The following is a 20,136-nucleotide window of genomic DNA, read 5'->3' on the forward strand; positions in this document are numbered from 1 at the left end:
TGAGGCGCTGGCACAGACTTTTCCCAGAGAAGCTGTGGCTGCCCCATCCCTGGCAGTGTTCAAGGCCAGGTTGGACACAGGGGCTTGGAGCAACCTGCTCTAGTGGAAGGTGTCCCTGCCCGTGGCAGGGGTTGGAGCTGGAGGAGCTTTAAGGTCCCTTCAACCCAAACCAGGCTGGGATTGTATGAACTGCACAGACTGAAAGATACACAGCCCAGTTCACTAAACCTGAAAGACTGAGTAAAAAACGAACAGCTTTTAAGACTAAAGTTCTTCATCTGAAAGTAGAACCACTTACATGCATCAAAATTCCAGGCAGTGGATGCTTATGAGTGTAGTAATTGGAAAGAAAAATAAGGGCTAAAAGCAGGCAAAGAGAAATCTGCTTGCATCAGTTCAGCAAAACCTGCAGTTTCTTTCTGAAGGGCTTTCTTTGTAGGAATAGTGTAAGTTGAAGCTTAGCAACCCCTTTCAAAGGAACTAGATGTTTTCAGTGAAAATAGAAGCTGACAGTCCACCTCTGTGCTTAGGGAAATATTATTTTAACCTAAAGAATTCCATAAAGCCTGTAGCAGAGACCTGAGCAGATTCTAAAGGCTGCCTTTGAACATTCCTTTTAAATGGACAAGTATTTCAGTTAAAGGTATTTTAGTTTTTCACCTAAGAGAACATGTTGTCAGTGAGACGAGACCTAAATTAGATATCTGATATTCCCCCCCCCCCCCCCACGCTTTAAATGCTGACATGTGTTTCTTGGAGAAAGAAAAACTACACTAACAACTGAATGCAAAATCTACATAAAAAGAGAAGGTCACTCATAATATTGTTTGGAATGTCACACGTAGAGCCACAGCCTTTGTTCCATGCCAAGTATATTATATTAAATGTTAAAGGGACATTTAATAGAGAGAATTCTAAAGAGCTGCTTGTTTGGGGGGAAAAAGGGAAACGTGCACTAAGAGGTTGAGCTGTGACAAGTGCAGAATTGTATCGATAATCCCATTAGAACACCTGATTTGTCCAACTTGTCTCTACAAGTTATTCTAAAATCTACAATAGTCTCTTTAAGCATTTATGAAATGAGGCAGATCATGTCTTTGTAGCATTCAGGGCCACTGATTCTCCATGCTTTGTTGGAAAGAATGGTGTGAATAGCTACTAAAGTCTTACACTTCATTTTCTTCAACCTCTGCTTGATATCCTGGTGTTCTGAATGGTGTTGGGCTATAGGAGAGTATAATACAAAGGTGGGATCAAGCAGGTGTTTGCTTTCTGGAAGCAGTAAGTTCTGCTGATGTATTATTCTGCAGCATCACGGCTTAAAGGACCAAGCCAGGTCATCAATATGCATGATCCCTGCATCAGGCAGTCGCTGGGAAGCTGTATGGATCCTCTCCTGGAAAAGGGAAAGCCTGTTCAGCTGAGATTTCAGACAAACCAATAAAACAGGCCAGGCTCCAGATGTATCTGACATCATGTACACACATTCCATGCCAAATAGGAGATTATTCGGGAAAATGGAAAGGAATAAAGACACTTATTTAGAGTGATTACTCATTAATGAATACATAGTTCTCATAATCCAGGTTGAAAAATCAAGTTTTCCTCTTAGTTTTGTACCTTAACTGAATAAATCCAAACCTCTTAAGAGATAACCACTGATTATGATGTGATTCTGCCCCTCTCCTCTGCTCTGGGGAGACCCCCCCTGCAGTCCTGATCCAGCTCTGGGGCAACAGCACCAGAGGGACGTGGAGCTGCTGGAGCGAGGCCAGAGGAGGCCCCGGAGCTGCTGCGAGGGCTGGAGCAGCTCTGCTCTGGAGCCAGGCTGAGAGAGCTGGGCTGGGGCAGCCTGGAGAAGAGAAGGCTCCTGAAGGGGAGACCTTAGAGCAGCTCCAGTGCCTAAAGGGGCTCCAGGAAACCTGGAGAGGGGCTTTGGCCAAGGGCCTGGAGGGACAGGCCAAGGGGAATGGCTTTAACCTGCCTGAGGGGAGATTGAGATGAGCTCTGAGGCAGAAGCTCTTCCCTGTGAGGGTGCTGAGGCGCTGGCACAGGGTGCCCAGAGAAGCTGTGGCTGCCCCATCCCTGGCAGTGTTCAAGGCCAGGTTGGACACAGGGGCTTGGGGCAACCTGCTCTAGTGGAAGGTGTCCCTGCCCATGGCAGGGGGTTGGAGCTGGAGGAGCTTTAAGTTCCCTTCCAACCCAAACCAGTCTGATCATTCGACTATTGAATTTCTAAGCAATCCTACTGATAAAATACAATGAAGCCACCTCCAAACTACTGACATACTTTCGAGTAATGCCCATTGAGCATCTGAAGCATCAGAGATCACTCATCCAGTGGGAGCCAGGCTGGATGTGGCTTTCTAAGGAGATCTAAAACAGTGCACTAAAGACACTGCAAATCTCAAGAGAAGAATTATATGAAGAAATTTCAGACATTTAAAGGGTTTTTTTAATGACTTTTTGTCTGCCTTTTAAAAGAGACAGCAAAGATAAAGCTGCCACCTGCAGACATGAGGGAGCTCATGGATAGAAAGGTTTCCCTCTGAATTTCTCCTAACATTCCCTAGAGAAAGTTTTCAAATACAGTAACTCCAGAGCTGGATTTCAAAGCCATTTGCTGTCTCCAAACCAAGTGCTATCAAGCACATCCAGATATAGCAACCATTCATCTCCCTGCCCAGCACGGAAATCTCTGCATAGTCTACTCATTTACTACAAGAGGAAGTTTCTCTGCAGAGAAACCACGGAATAAGAGCCAAGTTTCATCAAAAGATAAGCCTGAGAAATAACTCTTTTCCGTATGTGTGCTTACTACCAACTAAATCCTTCCTCACATGATCTGGAATACAGAAGTCTCTTAATTCCCTAAAAGATAAAGTCCTAAAAATACATCTTCCCCACCCTGAGGACTTATTTCACTGGTGTTTTTTACTGGTTGATTAAAGAAGTCACTGGTTTCAGGCATAAATCAAAACCCAGACAAGGATCTTCAGTATTACAGGAATACTCTAGAGGGAGATTTGCCACTGCAGTAAATCTAATATCCTCCTCCAAGGAAGAAAGAAGTCAGTTAAGTTCATGGGTTAACAAAACGGGCTATTGACCAGTCAACCTACGGTTGCGTCGTGTTTGTCACCGAGTCAGGGACCCACCCTTAAAGTCCACAATCTCTTCCTGGCTCTCCCTGAGGCCACAGTAACCTTCTGTATCCTCCAGGCTGAAGGAAACCACCAGCACTCTGTTCAGATGACAGCGAATGAACTAATAAGCACTAACACAGGCTGGAGGAGACGGGATGGAGCAGCCTGAGGAGAAGGACTTGGGGTGTTGGGTGAGGAGAAGCTCCCCATGACCCGGCTTCAGTGTGTGCTTGAGCCCAGAACCCCCCCCATGCTGGGCTGCACCCCCAGAGCGTGAGCAGCAGGTCAGGGAGGGGATCCTGCCCCTCTGCTCTGGGAAGGGAAGACCTTAGATTAGCCTTCCAATACCTAAGGGTGCCAACAAGAAACCTGGAGAGGGGCTTTGGACAAGGGCCTGTAGGGACAGGCCAAGGGGAATGGCTTTAAGCTGCCAGAGGGGAGATTGAGATGAGCTCTGAGGCAGAAGCTCTTCCCTGTGAGGGTGCTGAGGCGCTGGCACAGGGTGCCCAGAGAAGCTGTGGCTGCCCCATCCCTGGCAGTGTTCAAGGCCAGGTTGGACACAGGGGCTTGGAGCAACCTGCTCTAGTGGAAGGTGTCCCTGCCCGTGGCAGGGGGCTTGGAACTGGAGGAGCTTTGAGGTCCCTTCCAACCCAAACCACTCCGGGATTCTATGTTACGCTGCACTTCACTCACAGCTGCCAACAGGAATGTGTGGATACAAACTGTACTACCTTTTATTTCTCCATATTTTAAAGTGGTTTAAATGTATCGAGTGTCTCACTGCAACAGGAACCAAGACTAAGTGACCTGTCCACTCTCAGATCACAGATCAGATAGCTGCTTTTACTGAGCTCACGCATCTCTTCAACATTCATTTGACCACCCAAAAAAACAGGCAGGAAAAGAAATCCTAAGTCAGTGGCTTTTTCTTTACTTTCAGCTCAACAGAAACTCCTTCTTGCTCCTCAGCCCAAATTCAAAGCCCTAATGCAGATCGCAGAATGGACTTTCCTTCCTTGTTTTCTCAGTGTCCTCAGCTGAGGTCCTACAGTTAGCAACTAATGAGCATGCACTGAGTAGCACGTTTCATAGCTCAAGCTCTTTGAGGTGACTTGCAAACTCATAGAGGTGGACCACGTTGATTGCCTGAAGTCATGTTTTACTCCAACACGATGACAGCTAAATATGGACCAAAACCAAAGCATGACAAAACAGGACATGGAATCATAGAATCCCAGAGTGGTTTGGGATGAAGGGAGCTTAAAGCTCATCCAGTTCCAAGCCCCTGCCCCAGGCAGGGACACTTTCCACTAGAGCAGGTTGCTCCAAGCCCCTGTGTCCAACCTGGCCTTGAACACTGCCAGGGATGGGGCAGCCACAGCTTCTCTGGGAAAAGTCTGTGCCAGCGCCTCAGCACCCTCCCAGGGAAGAGCTTCTGCCTCAGAGCTCATCTCAATCCCCCCTCTGTGTGTTCCCAGCATGTGACACCAACTGTGAAAGGCTCCTGTTGTGTTATAACTGTTAAATACTAACACAAAGCACAGCAGAGTTGCAATTACAACCTGAAACAAAATAGAAATACCATTGTACCTCCCTCACAAGCTCAGGAAAACAGTGTTTCACCAGGTAGCAGCAAAATACATTGACTAAGTTGTTCTGTCAGCTAACAAAAGAGTATTCTTGCCTCCCGATTTCAGCCAGCTTATTAATCATGAGAACAGCTAATAATACTGCTATAAAACTGCAATTTAAATGCTATTAACTAGGAATCCTGCTAATGGGAAATGAAAGCCTGTTCAAACTCTCAATTCTGAATATTAAGGTGAGCCTCAAACGTCTATTTAATGATGCAGTACTGAAAATACAAGTGAAACAGCTCCATGCATACCCACAACAGATCCAGAAAGGCCTCCACAACTGGAGGGCTGATACATCAGGAGCTTCTCCCATTTATACAACACAGCCAAAAAAGCCAGTGAAGAACCCACCAGAGGTACACAATAAGCAAAGAAACCAGCTTGAAATCACTTCAACAGGTACGATACGGTGAAAAGACTGAGTAAAACCAACTCCTTCAGTAAAATAAGACACAGGGTAACTTATACACAGGTCCTGTGCTCCATCACATGCTTTCAAGGTACTTGCCATGTAATCAGGGATCAATTATCAACACTGACCCATGTGTTTCATGAGCATTTGTAGAGGTATTACTCCAAACAAAAGCACTTTGTGTCGAGAAACTTGGCACCAGGCGCTGGGCAGCAGCACACAATTTCTTTTTAAGCAACAAAGCATTCAGTTCTGGGCGACTGATTTTCACTGTCCACCACTATTTATCTCTTTGACTTGCCAAAAAAGTCCTAAGTTAGAATATTCTGAGTCCTCTGAGGGTGACAAGAGGCTTTTGGACAGAATCTGTGAAGAATCTTGCTCCAGAAACCTCCAGTTTCCTTTAGAACAGGTTGAAAAGGAAGATTCCCCCATTGATGAATGTGACTTCACATTTCTTTTGCAGCACAATTCCTCTCCATCCCTCCCCCCCACCCCAAAACCAAGGCTGCATGTGGGCTTTTACTACCACCTCCAACACAAAACTCCTTTTCACAGGCCCAAGAAGAAACATCCAACGTTGTTCCTGAACTGGGCACTTATCAGCAAACCAAGGAAGCGAGCCCAAAGCCCTCATTCATAGAAGCAGGCATTGAAGGGATCTCAAATGATGCAGCTGGATTGCTGGAAAGCTGGGGGGGGGGGTGTTAAATGGAAGGATCTGAAAGCCTCAGTTGTTAAGACTGAGCCTTCTGAATCTGAGAATGTAATTATTTTTCCAGCTTATCCAGACTATTCCCTAAAAGCAGCGACTGCTGCATATAAACCACATTCCCGGTGTAGAATGGAGAAATGTATGAAGACTGGATCTGAAATGTAATGTCGTTACAAAAATCATTATAAAACTCACTACAGAATATACACTTTTAATCAAAGGTTCACGAGGCATCTATTGATTCTGTCATTGAAATATTGCTGGTTTGAATCAAATCGAGTGCAAGTGCCAATGGAATCGATACATGCTGATATAAATCCATGTCCAGTGGAAGAAGAGGAGCAGCAGTAACTGCAGCTCCTCACAGCACTACTGTCAGCATCTGGATTGAATTGAGGGCAAATTTCATTTGATTTACAAAGTGTTTTCAGCTGAGTTCGAGGGCTGAGACCCCCTGCAGGAGATGCAGGGCTAGAAAACACGTTCAGCACAGATACCAAAATCCTCTTTCATCATCTGACAGCAAAGTCAGGCCAGCAGCAACGTTTGGGCAGACCCAGGGGTGATGCAGCACTAACAAGAGGCTCAACACAACAACCCACAAACTATAGGTAGAAACACTGAGCAACAGGCTTCTGTTTCCACATTTCACTTCTGTGCCCGCCCCAACACCAACAACTGTAACATCAGGCACGTCCCCAGTTGTATTTATTGTATATTGAGCTCCACAAGCTCCTTTGCTTCTATTTGAGTCAACTTCTAATCTGTTTTGAAAGAAATTAATGTATTTTTAAGCTGTTGGACTTGGACTTAAGCTCCAAGAGCCTTTCCTGTAAATGAAGGAGGCAGCTGTACCCTTACTAGATGCTTTCTAATTTTGGAAGCAGAGAGGAAAAATCAATCCTCCCTCCTTTCTCCCAAACAAATCTGAATTCATTCCACTCCCTATCGCAAGCACGAGGCCAAATCTGGCTGCTTTTATTGCAGATGAATGGGAAGCTGCTCCTACTAAAGAATGGGAATGTAAATTTATATTGGCCTGAGGATGCCAGAACCCATTTCCTCTCCTTCCAATTGACCTGATTTTACTTTTTTACTCAGGTTTCACACTGAGAAAACCTCAAAGAGGTCTCTGACTTTGTAACGCTTTGAAAGAATAATATGAAAAATGGTTTCTGTACACAGGAACTTCCTCGAGTCAAAACATCCATGAAAACACAGAATGAGCCTAAATCCTACACAGGCCAAACTGCCCGAATTGGAGCTTCAAGAGATACTTTTCATCGTAAGTAACTTATGCAAAGGATAAATGAAACTCACACACCATGGAAAACCAGCTAATGAACAAATCACCTCAAGAGAACAATGCAATAGACAGTAAAACGACTCCAGAACCTACCTGAGCATATTCCTTCTCAATTGCAGCTCTTTTCTGACTGAACGCTCTGAAAGAGAAAGAAAAATATCCATTAATACATACAGCAAAACACTATAAATACAGTAATTGACTTAAAAGGATTTGGACTTGGGGATGTTGGGTGAGGAGAAGCTCCCTATGACCCGGCTTCAGTGTGCACAGAGCCCAGAACCCCCCCGTGTGCTGGGCTGCACCCCCAGAGCGTGAGCAGCAGCTCAGGGAGGGGATCCTGCCCCTCTGCTGCGCTCTGGGGAGACCCCCCCTGCAGCCCTGATCCAGCTCTGGGGCAGCAGCACAAGAGGGACGTGGAGCTGCTGGAGCGAGGCCAGAGGAGGCCCCGGAGCTGCTGCGAGGGCTGGAGCAGCTCTGCTCTGGAGCCAGGCTGAGAGAGCTGGGCTGGGGCAGCCTGGAGAAGAGAAGGCTCCTGAAGGGGACACCTTAGAGCAGCTCCAGTGCCTAAAGGGGCTCCAGGAAACCTGGAGAGGGGCTTTGGACAAGGGCCTGGAGGGACAGGCCAAGAGGGGATGGATGAGCTTTACCATCCCTTCAACACAAACCTTTTGTGATTCTATGATACAATCATCGAACATTCAGGATACTCAAGTTTACACACGACCTGGATATGGAGCTTTGTATCTCACCACGAGGGTTCCCCCCTCCATGCAAAACAAATCCCACTTACATTAACAGCATCACAACAAATGTCACAAGCTGGAAGCCTGAGATATCCCCTAAAACCCTCCTACATTGAAAGGTTTACACTGGAGGAAAGGAACAGAAGCATTCACCTGGCCCTAGAGCACAACTACAAAAGACCATGCAAAGCAAAGCTGCTTCCAAACCCGACCAAGCTCTTGGAGCTGGCAGGACTGCAAGTTCCAGCATGAAGAACATGTCTGGTACGGCAGCACCTCCCTCAATTAGAAACGTTTCAGAGTAGGTTTCGAGTTAGTTCGGTGTTTTAAATGGGGGTTTGGAATGAAAATTGGCAAGGCAGCACATCATTCAACTTATACAATACTTGAGCTGGTGTTTGATCTGTGTTTTGGTGAATTAATATAAGGCTAAAGCCCGAAGGAGCAGCAGGATGAGGCGCCGCATTCCTTGAAGCCGGTGTTCGCCGCCGCTTTGTGACTGCATTTCCCTCCCTTAGCCAAACACAAAGCTGGATTTAACCTCGGGACAGTTCAGACAGGAATCCTTTTATGACAGCTATAAATATATTACAAAACATGATGAAATAGGAGGCTCAAGTAGACACATTTCCCAGGAGAAAATTCTTTGGAACAGGGAACTAAAAAGTCTGACTAAGAAACGCATCATCGTTCCTTAACTTGGGAAACCTGAAAACTTTCATGGGCATCCTGATTTTATGGGCAAAGCTGGGATATTCTTAACCTTATTGTTGTTCCAGATGGAATTGCAAGTTTATTCATACAAGGAAACATTTGGTTCCATAAGCTAATAAAATGTTCTCTAACTGCTACTGAAAAGCTTGTAAGAAATGAATTAGTGGCTCTGCAGGAAAGCAGGAATGTTATTTAGGGTTTCTCTAAATTGGGAAGTATTAATATCTGCTATTGCAGCCTCTTCACAAATTAAGCATTAGTTAGTGCAGGGAACACCAGAATTGAACAACAAAAAGGTATCTTAGGTTTTGTTCCTGGAAAGTAGATCCCGAACATCATCTTTATCCTGTAAACATGAATTCACATCATCTTCTTATTCCCTTTGCCCCACTAAAAATCATTTTAAAGCATTTAAAGTCTTTGATTAAAAAAGAGAGTGAGAAGGAATAAATGTAAAGACATTCATAGAATCCCAGCCTGGTTTGGGTTGAAGGGACCTTAAAGCTCATCCAGTCCCAACCCCCTGCCACGGGCAGGGACACCTTCCACTAGAGCAGGTTGCTCCAAGCCCCTGTGTCCAACCTGGCCTTGAACACTGCCAGGGATGGGGCAGCCACAGCTTCTCTGGGAAAAGTCTGTGCCAGCGCCTCAGCACCCTCACAGGGAAGAGCTTCTGCCTTAGATCCAGCCTGAACTTCCCCTGTTTCAGTTTGAACCCATCACCCCTTGTCCTATCACTCCAGTCCCTGATGAAGGTCCCTCTCCAGCATCTTTGTAGCCCCCTTCAGACACTGGAAGCTGCTCTGAGGTCTCCACACAGCTTCTCTTCTCCAGGCTCAACAGCCCCAATGTTCTCAGCCTGTCCAGAAAACACTCAACAATATTTAGTGTCTATAACTAAGTTATACCTGTTTTCCATGTAAGTCTAATACTTGCCACAATCCTCATACTGCAGGAAAATCCTGACTTAAGTCTCCAAAAAAAAGAAACCCAATAAAAAGCAACTCAATGTCACCATCAGGACAAGAAGCTGTCATGTAAAAGAAACACTATTTTATTGCCCATCAAGAGGGTGACCAGGCATATAATCATAGAATAATTAGGGTTGGAAAGCACCTTAAGATCATATAGTTCCAAACCCGCTGAAATGGGCATCTGTCTTTAACAGAGCCTGCTGCTAGGGCAGTCTGCTACGAGCCTGAAGGAGAAGTCACACTCAGGAGAGTTATTCCAATGGTTTCGACATACGTGATTTAACTCCAGCCACCCACAGCATCTCCTCACGCTGCTGCCTGCAGCTCACAGCTCCGTGTGACTAGCATGAAACTAATCCTGGAGGGATTATGAAGGAATGTTCTTTCTGAAGGCCAAGCAGCTAGAGAAGCTCTGCAGAGAAGGGTTGTCTTCCTTTGAAATGGCAGGAGTTGAGAGAGCTGGGCTGGGGCAGCCTGGAGAAGAGAAGGCTCCTCAAGGCGACACCTTAGAGCAGCTCCAGTGCCTAAAGGGGCTCCAGGAAACCTGGAGAGAGGCTTTGGACAAGGGCCTGGAGGGACAGGCCAAGAGGAATGGCTTTAACCTGCCAGAGGGGAGATTGAGATGAGCTCTGAGGCAGAAGCTCTTCCCTGTGAGGGTGCTGAGGCGCTGGCACAGACTTTTCCCAGAGAAGCTGTGGCTGCCCCATCCCTGGCAGTGTTCAAAGCCAGGTTGGACACAGGGGCTTGGAGCAACCTGCTCTAGTGGAAGGTGTCCCTGTCCGTGGCAGGGGTTGGGACTGGATCAGCTTTAAGGTCCCTTCCAACCCAAACCAGTCTGGGATTCTATGATCTTTTCTGGCTATGGACATTCACATTAATTGCTTAGTAACTGTAATGAAAAAAATACAAGTGTTCAAAGCACCAGAAGACATACAAACCAGTCTAAAATCCAAAACATCTGGAATTGCTACACTACAGAAAAGCACCTGTTTTACCTGACCTTGACCTAAGGGAGTCCCCAGCTGCCACACTAACAAAAGCACGGAGCAGGGAATGAGCAACCACCACACTCAGCTCTACAGAGAGTGCATTTCCCACCTCAGCAGAGCACAGAGCAGCAGAATCAACCCTTTCAGTGCTGTCTGTCTGAAGGATGATGAAAGGAGGGGGGGGAATTTCACATACACACACTGCATGGGGATGGTAACTAAAACCATCCCTTAACTCCTTTTAATGCACATTCCTCCATCCCTGACAGAATCAAACCAGTATCATTTTCTCTTTGCTTTACCAACTGTGGATGTCCACAAGTCACTGGAAGTGAAACCCACACGAAACGATGCAGATCTGTAAAGCCTCAATGCCATGAGAACAGGAATGGGGAAAAAGGAGGAGGAATTTGATGAGTTTCCATTGGGTTTATGTTATGAGCTATTCAGGCAATTTCAACATTGAGTTTAAAAATCAACTCACCCCAGCAAGAATTCCTGAAGTAAATCCACTTCGGAATTGCAGAGCAGACTCTGCCTGATTTTAAACTGACTCAATCCACCAGCACTCAAGGAAGTGAATCAGTGAATTAGGAAATACTCTAAATTTCCAGCTTCCCATAAAGCAGATCAAGAATAATTCCCGACCGCTGGAACATCTGCCAGTGGAACATGATGACTGTGCAACTCCTGCTTCTGATGCACACTTGGAGCACACACACGCTGTGCAAGGATGTCCAAGCTAACACTAAACTGGTTTTAAGATGGAAGTAGACACTCCCTCCAAAACTTTCCATTAAAAACATCAAAACAGTAAAAAATAAAGGGAAGAAGGGGAGTAATCCCAGAAAACTCAACCCCCAACATTATATATCAAGTTAGGATCACAAATTGGGATTGTGCATTCTTTTTGTCCCATTCAGAGACAAAAATCATTACTGAACAACCTAAACCCATGTATCTAACAGGGAATAAATGCATGGACACAGTTTAGCCCCCTCCAAAATATCCCAACCTACATTTGAAACCAAAACCTGCATGCAGCAACTTAAAATGCAGCGTTAAATATCAATTCCCCACCTCCCTGAAGAGCCAAACAGATCTAAAATGGCTTTTACAGTGATGAGATGGATTTATTCTAAGCAAGGGAAAGAGATTCTAATCCATGAGCACCAGGGAGGAACCCTGATGGTGAGCTGCTCATTCCTGAAATATTCATGTACAAGATGGCACTGAAATTCCCAACTGGCTGCCCCGGCCTGACCTGTTGCTCAAGGCTGGAGTGTTCCAGGGGCTGGATTTGGCATTCGCCTTTGTTGACCTTCCTGAGGTTCCTGCCAGCCCACATCACCCATAGAATCATGGAATGGTTTGGGTTGAAGGGACCTTAAAGCTCATCCAGTTCCAACCCCCTGCCATGGGCAGGGACACCTTCCACTAGAGGATCATCATGAATCTGTATCATACAAGTGAATTTTTACCTGGTTTTTAACTCCAGGACAGGTATGACACTGACAAAGACACAACTGAATTTGGAAGCACTTCGGCTAACACCAGTCATCACTGTAGCTCGGTGCAGGCCAGTGGCTGGCAATAAATGCTGAGATAACAGCACAGCAGCAGCTCTGTGCCTAATTAGGTACTTCAGGAACACCCATACACACAGCAACAACCTGCATTAATGCTCCCTTTCCATGTCCAGCAGAGACAAAGACAACCCACCTGGAACAATAATTCATCTACAGAAATGATTCCTCATGTCAAGACTGGCAAATGCTGCATGTAAGAGGCTCCTCTCTGTGTTTTCCTGTTTACCCTAAATAGAAATACCCCTAAAAAGGCATTTTGAAAGATAGCCATAATATTCTGAGTGTCTAAAGGATGTTATTTCACAGCAAAGCACTGATTTCTGCAGTTATCCATAGGCAGCCTTCAGAAGCTGGAGTGCAACAAACCAGGGTAGTAAAATTAGAAACATACTTGTAATCAGAAGGGGTCTCCTGTTGGCTCCTTTCCACCAGGTAAGCACACATGTGGTTCTTCAAAGGCAAAGGCAAGCAATGTGCCACTTCAAAGGGGCAATTTGAACACTACATACATCTAACAACAGAGGCTGAGTGATCAGAAGCGATTTTCATCACAAAGTAGCCACAGCTTCAAATTCAGGGACTGTTGGAGGTCGGGGAGTTGACATAATTACACTAAAAAATGGCTTTTCCTTTGCCAAGCACAACTCCTGTGAGCACAGAAAATGTAATAATGCAATAGCCTTGCCTGGAATGCAGTCACTGAAGCATTTCACTGCCTACAAGATGTAAAGACATCACCATTAGCATTGTGGTTCAACACAAGTAGCTGACAGGCAGCTGGAAAGCTCTCGAAACTTCCTTAGGTTTAGATAAAGTTCAAACATGGCATTGGCAGGGAAAAAGGAAAAGCAACAGCAGCCTCCAGTACCTGAATGGGGCCCATAATGATGCTGGAGAGGGACACTTCTGTAGTGACAGGACAAGGGGTGATGGATTCAAACTGAAACAGGGGAAGTTCAGGTTGATATAAGGAAGTTCTTCCCTGTGAGGGTGCTGAGGCGCTGGCACAGGGTGCCCAGAGAAGCTGTGGCTGCCCCATCCCTGGCAGTGTTCAAGGCCAGGTTGGACACAGGGGCTTGGAGCAACCTGCTCTAGTGGAAGGTGTCCCTGCCCGTGGCAGGGGGTTGGAACTGGAGGAGCTTGAAGGTCCCTTCAACCCAAACCAGGCTGGGATTCTGTGACTGTGAGTCTTCTCCTCCTCACCACGCAGCTGAAGGTGAGCTCAAGCAAGTTCACAGTTGTTCCACTTCCAAAGTTCCATCTACAGCAAAACAGAAACCATAACCATGGCCAGTGGGAGGGGGTTAAGTGGCCTTAAGAGTCCAGAATTCACTCCATAAACAACTGAAGTGAAACCAGCATTAGTTTTTGGCTCAGGCTTTGTGCTACCAATGAAAATGGTCGTGCAGTCCTTTTTCCTCTCCTCAACAGTGTATTTCCCTGCCCCTTGAGACAGCCCTAATAGTTCTGCTGCTGCAAAGTCCTCAGGCTTTTCAAACCATTCCCATAGTGTTCCTTGGATGTCCCTGACCAGCTGTAGGTGTAACTGAGATTGTGCTTCAGCAGTGAAGCAAAGCTTTAACACTCCTTTGCTGCCCATCATTTTCACTCATTGTATCCTCTCCTTTCACTCCTTGCTCAACCTTAAGGGGCTTCTGCTGACATTCCTCATCTTCCCACACAATGAGATGATTTGCTCCTTTCCTCCTTCGAAAAACTAAGCTAAAGCCATTAATCCAGGCATATTTCCCCTTCCTGGCTGCTTCCCAGGAGATTCTACCCACCAACTGCATGAACAAGCTGGATTCTGCTCTCATGGCAGCGTGTCTCCTGGTCCTGAAGTCAATTTGTGGTCATGGAAGCCCAAGTCTGGACAGGCCTCCTAAAAGCAATCCCAGCCTTCCTCCCACGACAAGTATGGATAGTTTGCAGTTCTGACACCACAAATATCTCAGTGCAGTGTGAATGTGGCCTCCAGGCCAAGGCTTTGAACAAGAGCCCACTCATACAGTCATTGCTGAGTAGACCAAGCTCCATCAGCTGGGAAAGCACACAACCCAGAAAGCCAAACTCAAAACCACCCTCACGAGGTCACCCACAGCCTAAACTTCTGCCCACAAAGAAGCTCTATGAGCCACCACGAGAAGGCAGTGACATTTGCTGCTTGTGAATCAACTCCAGGTTGGCCTGATCTCAGCAGACGTGTGAAGAACATCTTTACAACTCTTAAAGCACAAGTCTTTGTAACATCAAGAAGCTCTCTGCTTGCTGAGTCAAGAAATGCAGCTGGTTTTCCTGTAGGGAAGCACATTTAAAGTCAGCCCTTGCTTCTATTCACCTCAGTGGGTTTGTCCAGTTCTCTGGCAAGTATAAAAGAGGACTCTCTTGAAACTTGATTTTAATTTACAGACTCTTTGTGCTATCTCCTCTTTAGTCTTAATCTTAGTCACTTCTGAATAGAGCTTCCTGAAGTTTTCCCACAAAGGGATGAACGGACAATTCAAACATCCTGCAGAGTATCAGAGCTCTTCTCTCCTCTATAAATTCCTTACTACAACACACATCATTTTCAAACTGCACTTTTCCCCAAGGAAATAAAAGGTACAATATCCTAAGCCAGTGATCTGGAACATGGGATCAACTGCCCCATGACCAAGTTTGCCAATGACACCAAACTGAGTGGGGAAGTGGACACTTGGGAAGGTGAAGCCACCCTGCAGGATGAGCTGGACAGGCTGAAGAGTGGGATAACAAGAACCCGATGGAGTTCAACAAGGACAAGGGTCAGGTCTTGTCCCTGGGCAAACCCAATCCCAGAGTGCAGCACAGGCTGGGATCTGCCCGGCTGGAGCAGCTCTGGGAAAGGGACCCGAGGGACACCAGCTCCATAGGAGTGACCAGTGAGCAGCTGAGCAAAGAAACCCAGCAGGGTGCTGGGGAACATCAACAAGGGCATCACCACAGGGATAAAGGTGTCCTTGTCCCACTCTGCTCAGTGCTGGCCAGGCCACCCCTGGAATATTGTCCTCAGTTTTGGTCCTGCTGTACAAAAAAGCTGTGGATGGGCTGGAGAGGGGCCAGAGAAGGGCCACAAAGATGATCCAAGCACTGGGCAATGGGTGAGGAAAGGCTGAGAGAGCTGGGACTGTTCAGCTGGAGAAGAGAAGGCTCAGGGGGATCTTATCCCCATGTGCCCAGCCCTTGGATCATCTTTATGGCGCTTCTCTGGACCCTCTCCAGCCTGTGATGCCCATGTGTAAAAACCACTCAGTACAATTTATCCAATGTAGAGAAAACTATTAATGTATATGCCAAATACTCAGCGTGACAGCGCAAACCCACACGGCAACTGGAGCTTAAACAGGAGATATTAGTGATTTGTATCACCAAAAGCTTCCAATGAATCAAAAGCTTCTCCTTCATAAACCTCTCATAAATGACAAAGCAATTTTCTCCCAGATTTCACTTTTAAGCATGTTTTTCAGCTCAGATTTTATTCATCATTTAAAAGATTGAACCCACACCACCTACAATATACTATTTCTACTGTAATATCTTTCTCTTTATCTATCTTTGACTTGTGCCTGAACAATGACCCTCCAGCAATGCACAGAGAAAACAATTCCAGACAACATAAACTCCCCATAAATCACAGCACGGCACAGTTTGGGATTAGGATGAGTTGCCACTAGCAACAGAGCCAAAAGGAATCAATTCTGTCACTAGATAGAGAGAACTCCTGTAACCTCAAACCTAGGCAATGTTTTCAGCTATTTGTCTCAGCAAAATATGAGCAGGTGAGGATGTGAGCAGAGAAACATGACAACCTGACACAAAAAAAAGGGTGAAACACAGCTTTTCCCTTTAGGAGAATACAAAAAAGAAACAAAAAGAACAACCAGGAAGCTGCAGGGGAGTATGAACGTTTCATCTGCCCTTTTCAAACTAAAGGCATTCAATATTAAATACATCTTTTATAGCATTAGTCCATATGAAGATTGGGTTGGGAGCTTCAGTGTATTTAAAATGAGCACTAATGAGGTTTTGTTTTAAAATGGGAAACAAAGCAAATACAGGCACAGGGTGCCCAGAGAAGCTGTAGCTGCCCCATCCCTGGCAGTGTTCAAGGCCAGGTTGGACACAGGGGCTTGGAGCAACCTGCTCTAGTGGAAGGTGTCCCTGCCCGTGGCAGGGGTTGGAACTGGATGATCTTAAGGTCCTTTTCTACCCAAACCAGTCTGCGATTCTGTAAGACACAATTTACACAAATACAAAGGTATTTTTCCACGGCTTACCCAAAGCAGATGCAAAATATTCAAGGTATTTCTGATCTAGAAACACACCAGCACATGATAATTCACACAGTCTACCAGGAGTATTTGGGAAAGAGGAATATGAGGAGTGTCTTTGATCCCCATTTGCTTCTGAAGAAGCCAAGAAACATTCCATCATTCATGCAGCTTCTTTCATCCTGGAGCTGCAAAATGGTTTGAAGCAGGAAACAACCAGGGAGGTTTTTCCTCACTCATCTGCTGCATTTTAGGAATCTTGACAGTGCCACCCATGTTTCATAGAATCCTCGAATCCCAGAGTGGTTTGTCTTAAAGGGACCTTCAAGTTCATCCAGCTCCAACCCCCTGCCACGGGCAGGGACACCTTCCACTAGAGCAGGTTGCTCCAAGCCCCTGTGTCCAACCTGGCCTTGAACACTGCCAGGGATGGGGCAGCCACAGCTTCTCTGGGAAAAGTCTGTGCCAGCGCCTCAGCACCCTCACAGGGAAGAGCTTCTGCCTTAGATCTAAACTAAATCTCCTTTGTTTCAGTTTGAACCCATCACCCCTTGTCCTATCACTCCAGTCCCTCATGAAGGTCCCTCTCCAGCATCCTTGGAGCCCCCTTCAGACACTGAAGCTGCTCTGAGGTCTCCACGCAGCTTCTCTTCTCCAGGCTCAACAGCCCCAATGTTCTCAGCCTGGCTCCATATAGGATCTGCTCCAGCCCCTTATCACCCTCGTGGCCTCCTCTGGACTTGCTCCAACAGCTCCATGTCCTTCTGATGTTGAGGACACCAGCGCTGCACACAGTGCTGCAAGTGGGGTCTCATGAGAGCAGAGCAAAGGGGCAGGATCAGCTCCTTCGGCCTTTCCTGGAATGCTGGCATTCCTTACCACTACCCACTTCATCTGGAAAGGTTCTTTTCAGTACAACCAGCCATTTCCAGTTCTGCTTTGATCATTTCCTACCCCAGGGAGAGAAAAGCCAGAATCCCACACCATCCTGTTCCCAAAAAGCAGAAACTTCAGCCTAATGCCAACCAGCCTCCTGCTAAAGATACCTGAAGGAGTATGACAAGTCTTTTCTTCTTGCCACCAGCTTCTCTTGATCTTGCTCACTACCTGCAGGAGCATCAGATGCTACTAACACCTTGGGACAGGGAACTCAACAGAGGATAATCTTCCCCAAGGACAAACACAGCTCAGGTGCTTAACTGGGAATTAAGAATCAGTTTTTAATACAACTAAATTGGAAATTCACTTATGAAAGCAGCACTTTGGGAGGGGGGAGAAGGAGCGTTGTACAGTAAGACTTATTTTTCTTGAATGAAACCAAAAGCTACAGTAAAAGCAGAATGCAGTTGCTGATCCAGGTTGCCTCTGCCCTGGCAGTTCACCAGCATAGTGAGACGAAGATAAGGCAAAATATTTTTAACATCTATCCAGCCCTGTCAGCAAAACAGGGCCCAGCCCCATGCAGCATAACACTGAACTGACCTGCTGAATCCAGAAGGAAAAAAGATGTCAAAATCACAGAATCCCAGACTGGTTTGGGTTGAAGGGACCTCAGAGCTCACCCAGTTCCAACCCCCTGCCACGGGCAGGGACACCTTCCACTAGAGCAGGTTGCTCCAAGCCCCTGTGTCCAACCTGGCCTTGAACACTGCCAGGGATGGGGCAGCCACAGCTTCTCTGGGAAAAGTCTGTGCCAGCGCCTCAGCCCCCTCCCAGGGAAGAGCTTCTGCCTCAGAGCTCATCTCAATCTCCCCTCTGGCAGGTTCAAGCCATTCCCCTTGGCCTGTCCCTACAGGCCCTTGCCCAAAGCCCCTCTCCAGGTTTCCTGGAGCCCCTTTAGGCACTGGAGCTGCTCTAAGGTCTCCCCTTCAGGAGCCTTCTCTTCTCCAGGCTGCCCCAGCCCAACTCTCTCAGCCTGGCTCCAGAGCAGAGCTGCTCCAGCCCTCGCAGCAGCTCCGGGGCCTCCTCTGGCCTCGCTCCAGCAGCTCCACGTCCCTCTTGTGCTGTTGCCCCAGAGCTGCATCAGGACTGCAGGGGGGGTCTCCCCAGAGTGCAGCAGAGGGGCAGGATCCCCTTCTTGACCTTTTCAACAGATGAACTTCTACAGCATGGAGATGTATTTGCTCACTTGAGTGCAGTAAAGTATTTGGATGTGGCTGGATTCACAAGATCATCCCTTTGGTGGAAAAGATCTGGTCTCAGTTATTAACTGGATGGAAGCACCTCCATGGCGAAGAACTTGGCATTCATCAGCTTCAGCAAGTAGAGAACATCAAAGCACCCCTGCAAAGGGAAACGAACTTTTGGGGGAAGATCAAAGCTCAACATGCTCCACAATCCTGGCCTGGGGTGTTTAAAAGACTACCCCAACCTCCAGAACAAAGATCACTGTCAACAGCCGCATTCCTCTGGCACAGCAGAGCTCTGCGGTAACGGTGACTTGGCTGCAGGACACACAATACAACTGGTCAGAAGTCCAAGTCTCCGCAGGAAATCAGGAATAACAACATCTCCATCCTTGATGTCAAGGAAAAGAAACATATCTTCGCTCCTACTTGCACTCAGGCGCATTGGTAAAGGCAAAAAGGAAGAGAGGAACCTCTCACCAAAAGAAAAGGGAGCACAAATGGGAATCACGTGTAGGAGAAGGCATTAAAGAACATTTTGATCAGGCTTCAGCCACACACTAGATGATGCTCAAGCTCTTTAGGTAGATTTTATACTATTTCTTGAGTGCCTAAAGCCCAGTAGCTGCTACAGAGCCAACAGCAAATAGAGGATTTAGTTCCCCTGTGTTAGAGATAATGAAGCTACTTCACCCCTGCCACAGGTAGGTTGAAACACCAACTTTAACCAATCTTTGGATACTGGCCTCAAAATTCTGCAGGCTTACAGATGAAAGACTCATGTAATAACAAGAATTATGTTGTCTTCCTTAGCAAAAAAGCCTGAGCTTCAAATCATAGAATCGTGGAATGATTTGAGTTGGAAAGGACTTTAAAGCTCCTCCAGTTCCAACCCCTGCCATGGGCAGGGACACCTTCCACTAGAGCAGGTTGCTCCAAGCCCCTGTGTCCAACCTGGCCTTGAACACTGCCAGGGATGGGGCAGCCACAGCTTCTCTGGGAAAAGTCTGTGCCAGCGCCTCAGCACCCTCACAGGGGACAACTTCTGCCTTAGATCTAACCTGAACTTCCCCTGTTTCAGTTTGAACCCATCACCCCTTGTCCTATCACTCCAGTCCCTCATGAAGGTCCCTCTCCAGCATCCTTGGAGCCCCCTTCAGACCCTGGAAGCTGCTCTGAGGGCTCCACGCAGCTTCTCTTCTCCAGGCTCAACAGCCCCAAGTCATTCCAGCATCTCTCCTCTGTCTCTGCCTGGTTTTTGGCTGGACAGACTTTGATTTTACATCAAACATGAACAGCAATTCAACATGTGGTGATGTTTCAAGGTAGAAACCCCACAATTATGCCAAAAGAATACAACTCTTTCATTATGGCAGGAGGCTGGAACTGGATGATCTAAAGGTCCTTTCCAACCTAAACTATTCTGTGATTCAACATTGTTAAAAGTCAGAAAACTATTTGGGTATTTGGGTCCGTTTTATCTCTTCAATAAA

The 20,136-nt window shown here is 46.6% G+C and overlaps 1 protein-coding gene across 4 annotated transcripts in view; it reads right to left on the reverse strand.

Moving 5' to 3' along the window:
- FCHSD2 (FCH and double SH3 domains 2) overlaps positions 1 to 20,136 on the reverse strand; it is a 144,280-nt gene that overhangs the window by 108,256 nt on the left and 15,888 nt on the right. For all 4 annotated transcript variants that reach the window (XM_030475784.1, XM_030475786.1, XM_030475785.1 and 1 more), the window contains exon 3: positions 7,310 to 7,355. In XM_030475784.1, the coding sequence (XP_030331644.1) occupies positions 7,310 to 7,355 (46 nt within the window). The remainder of the gene's footprint in view (positions 1 to 7,309; positions 7,356 to 20,136) is intronic.

The sequence above is a fragment of the Strigops habroptila genome, chromosome 2, assembly GCF_004027225.2.
Source record: "Strigops habroptila isolate Jane chromosome 2, bStrHab1.2.pri, whole genome shotgun sequence".
Lineage (NCBI taxonomy): Eukaryota > Metazoa > Chordata > Aves > Psittaciformes > Psittacidae > Strigops > Strigops habroptila.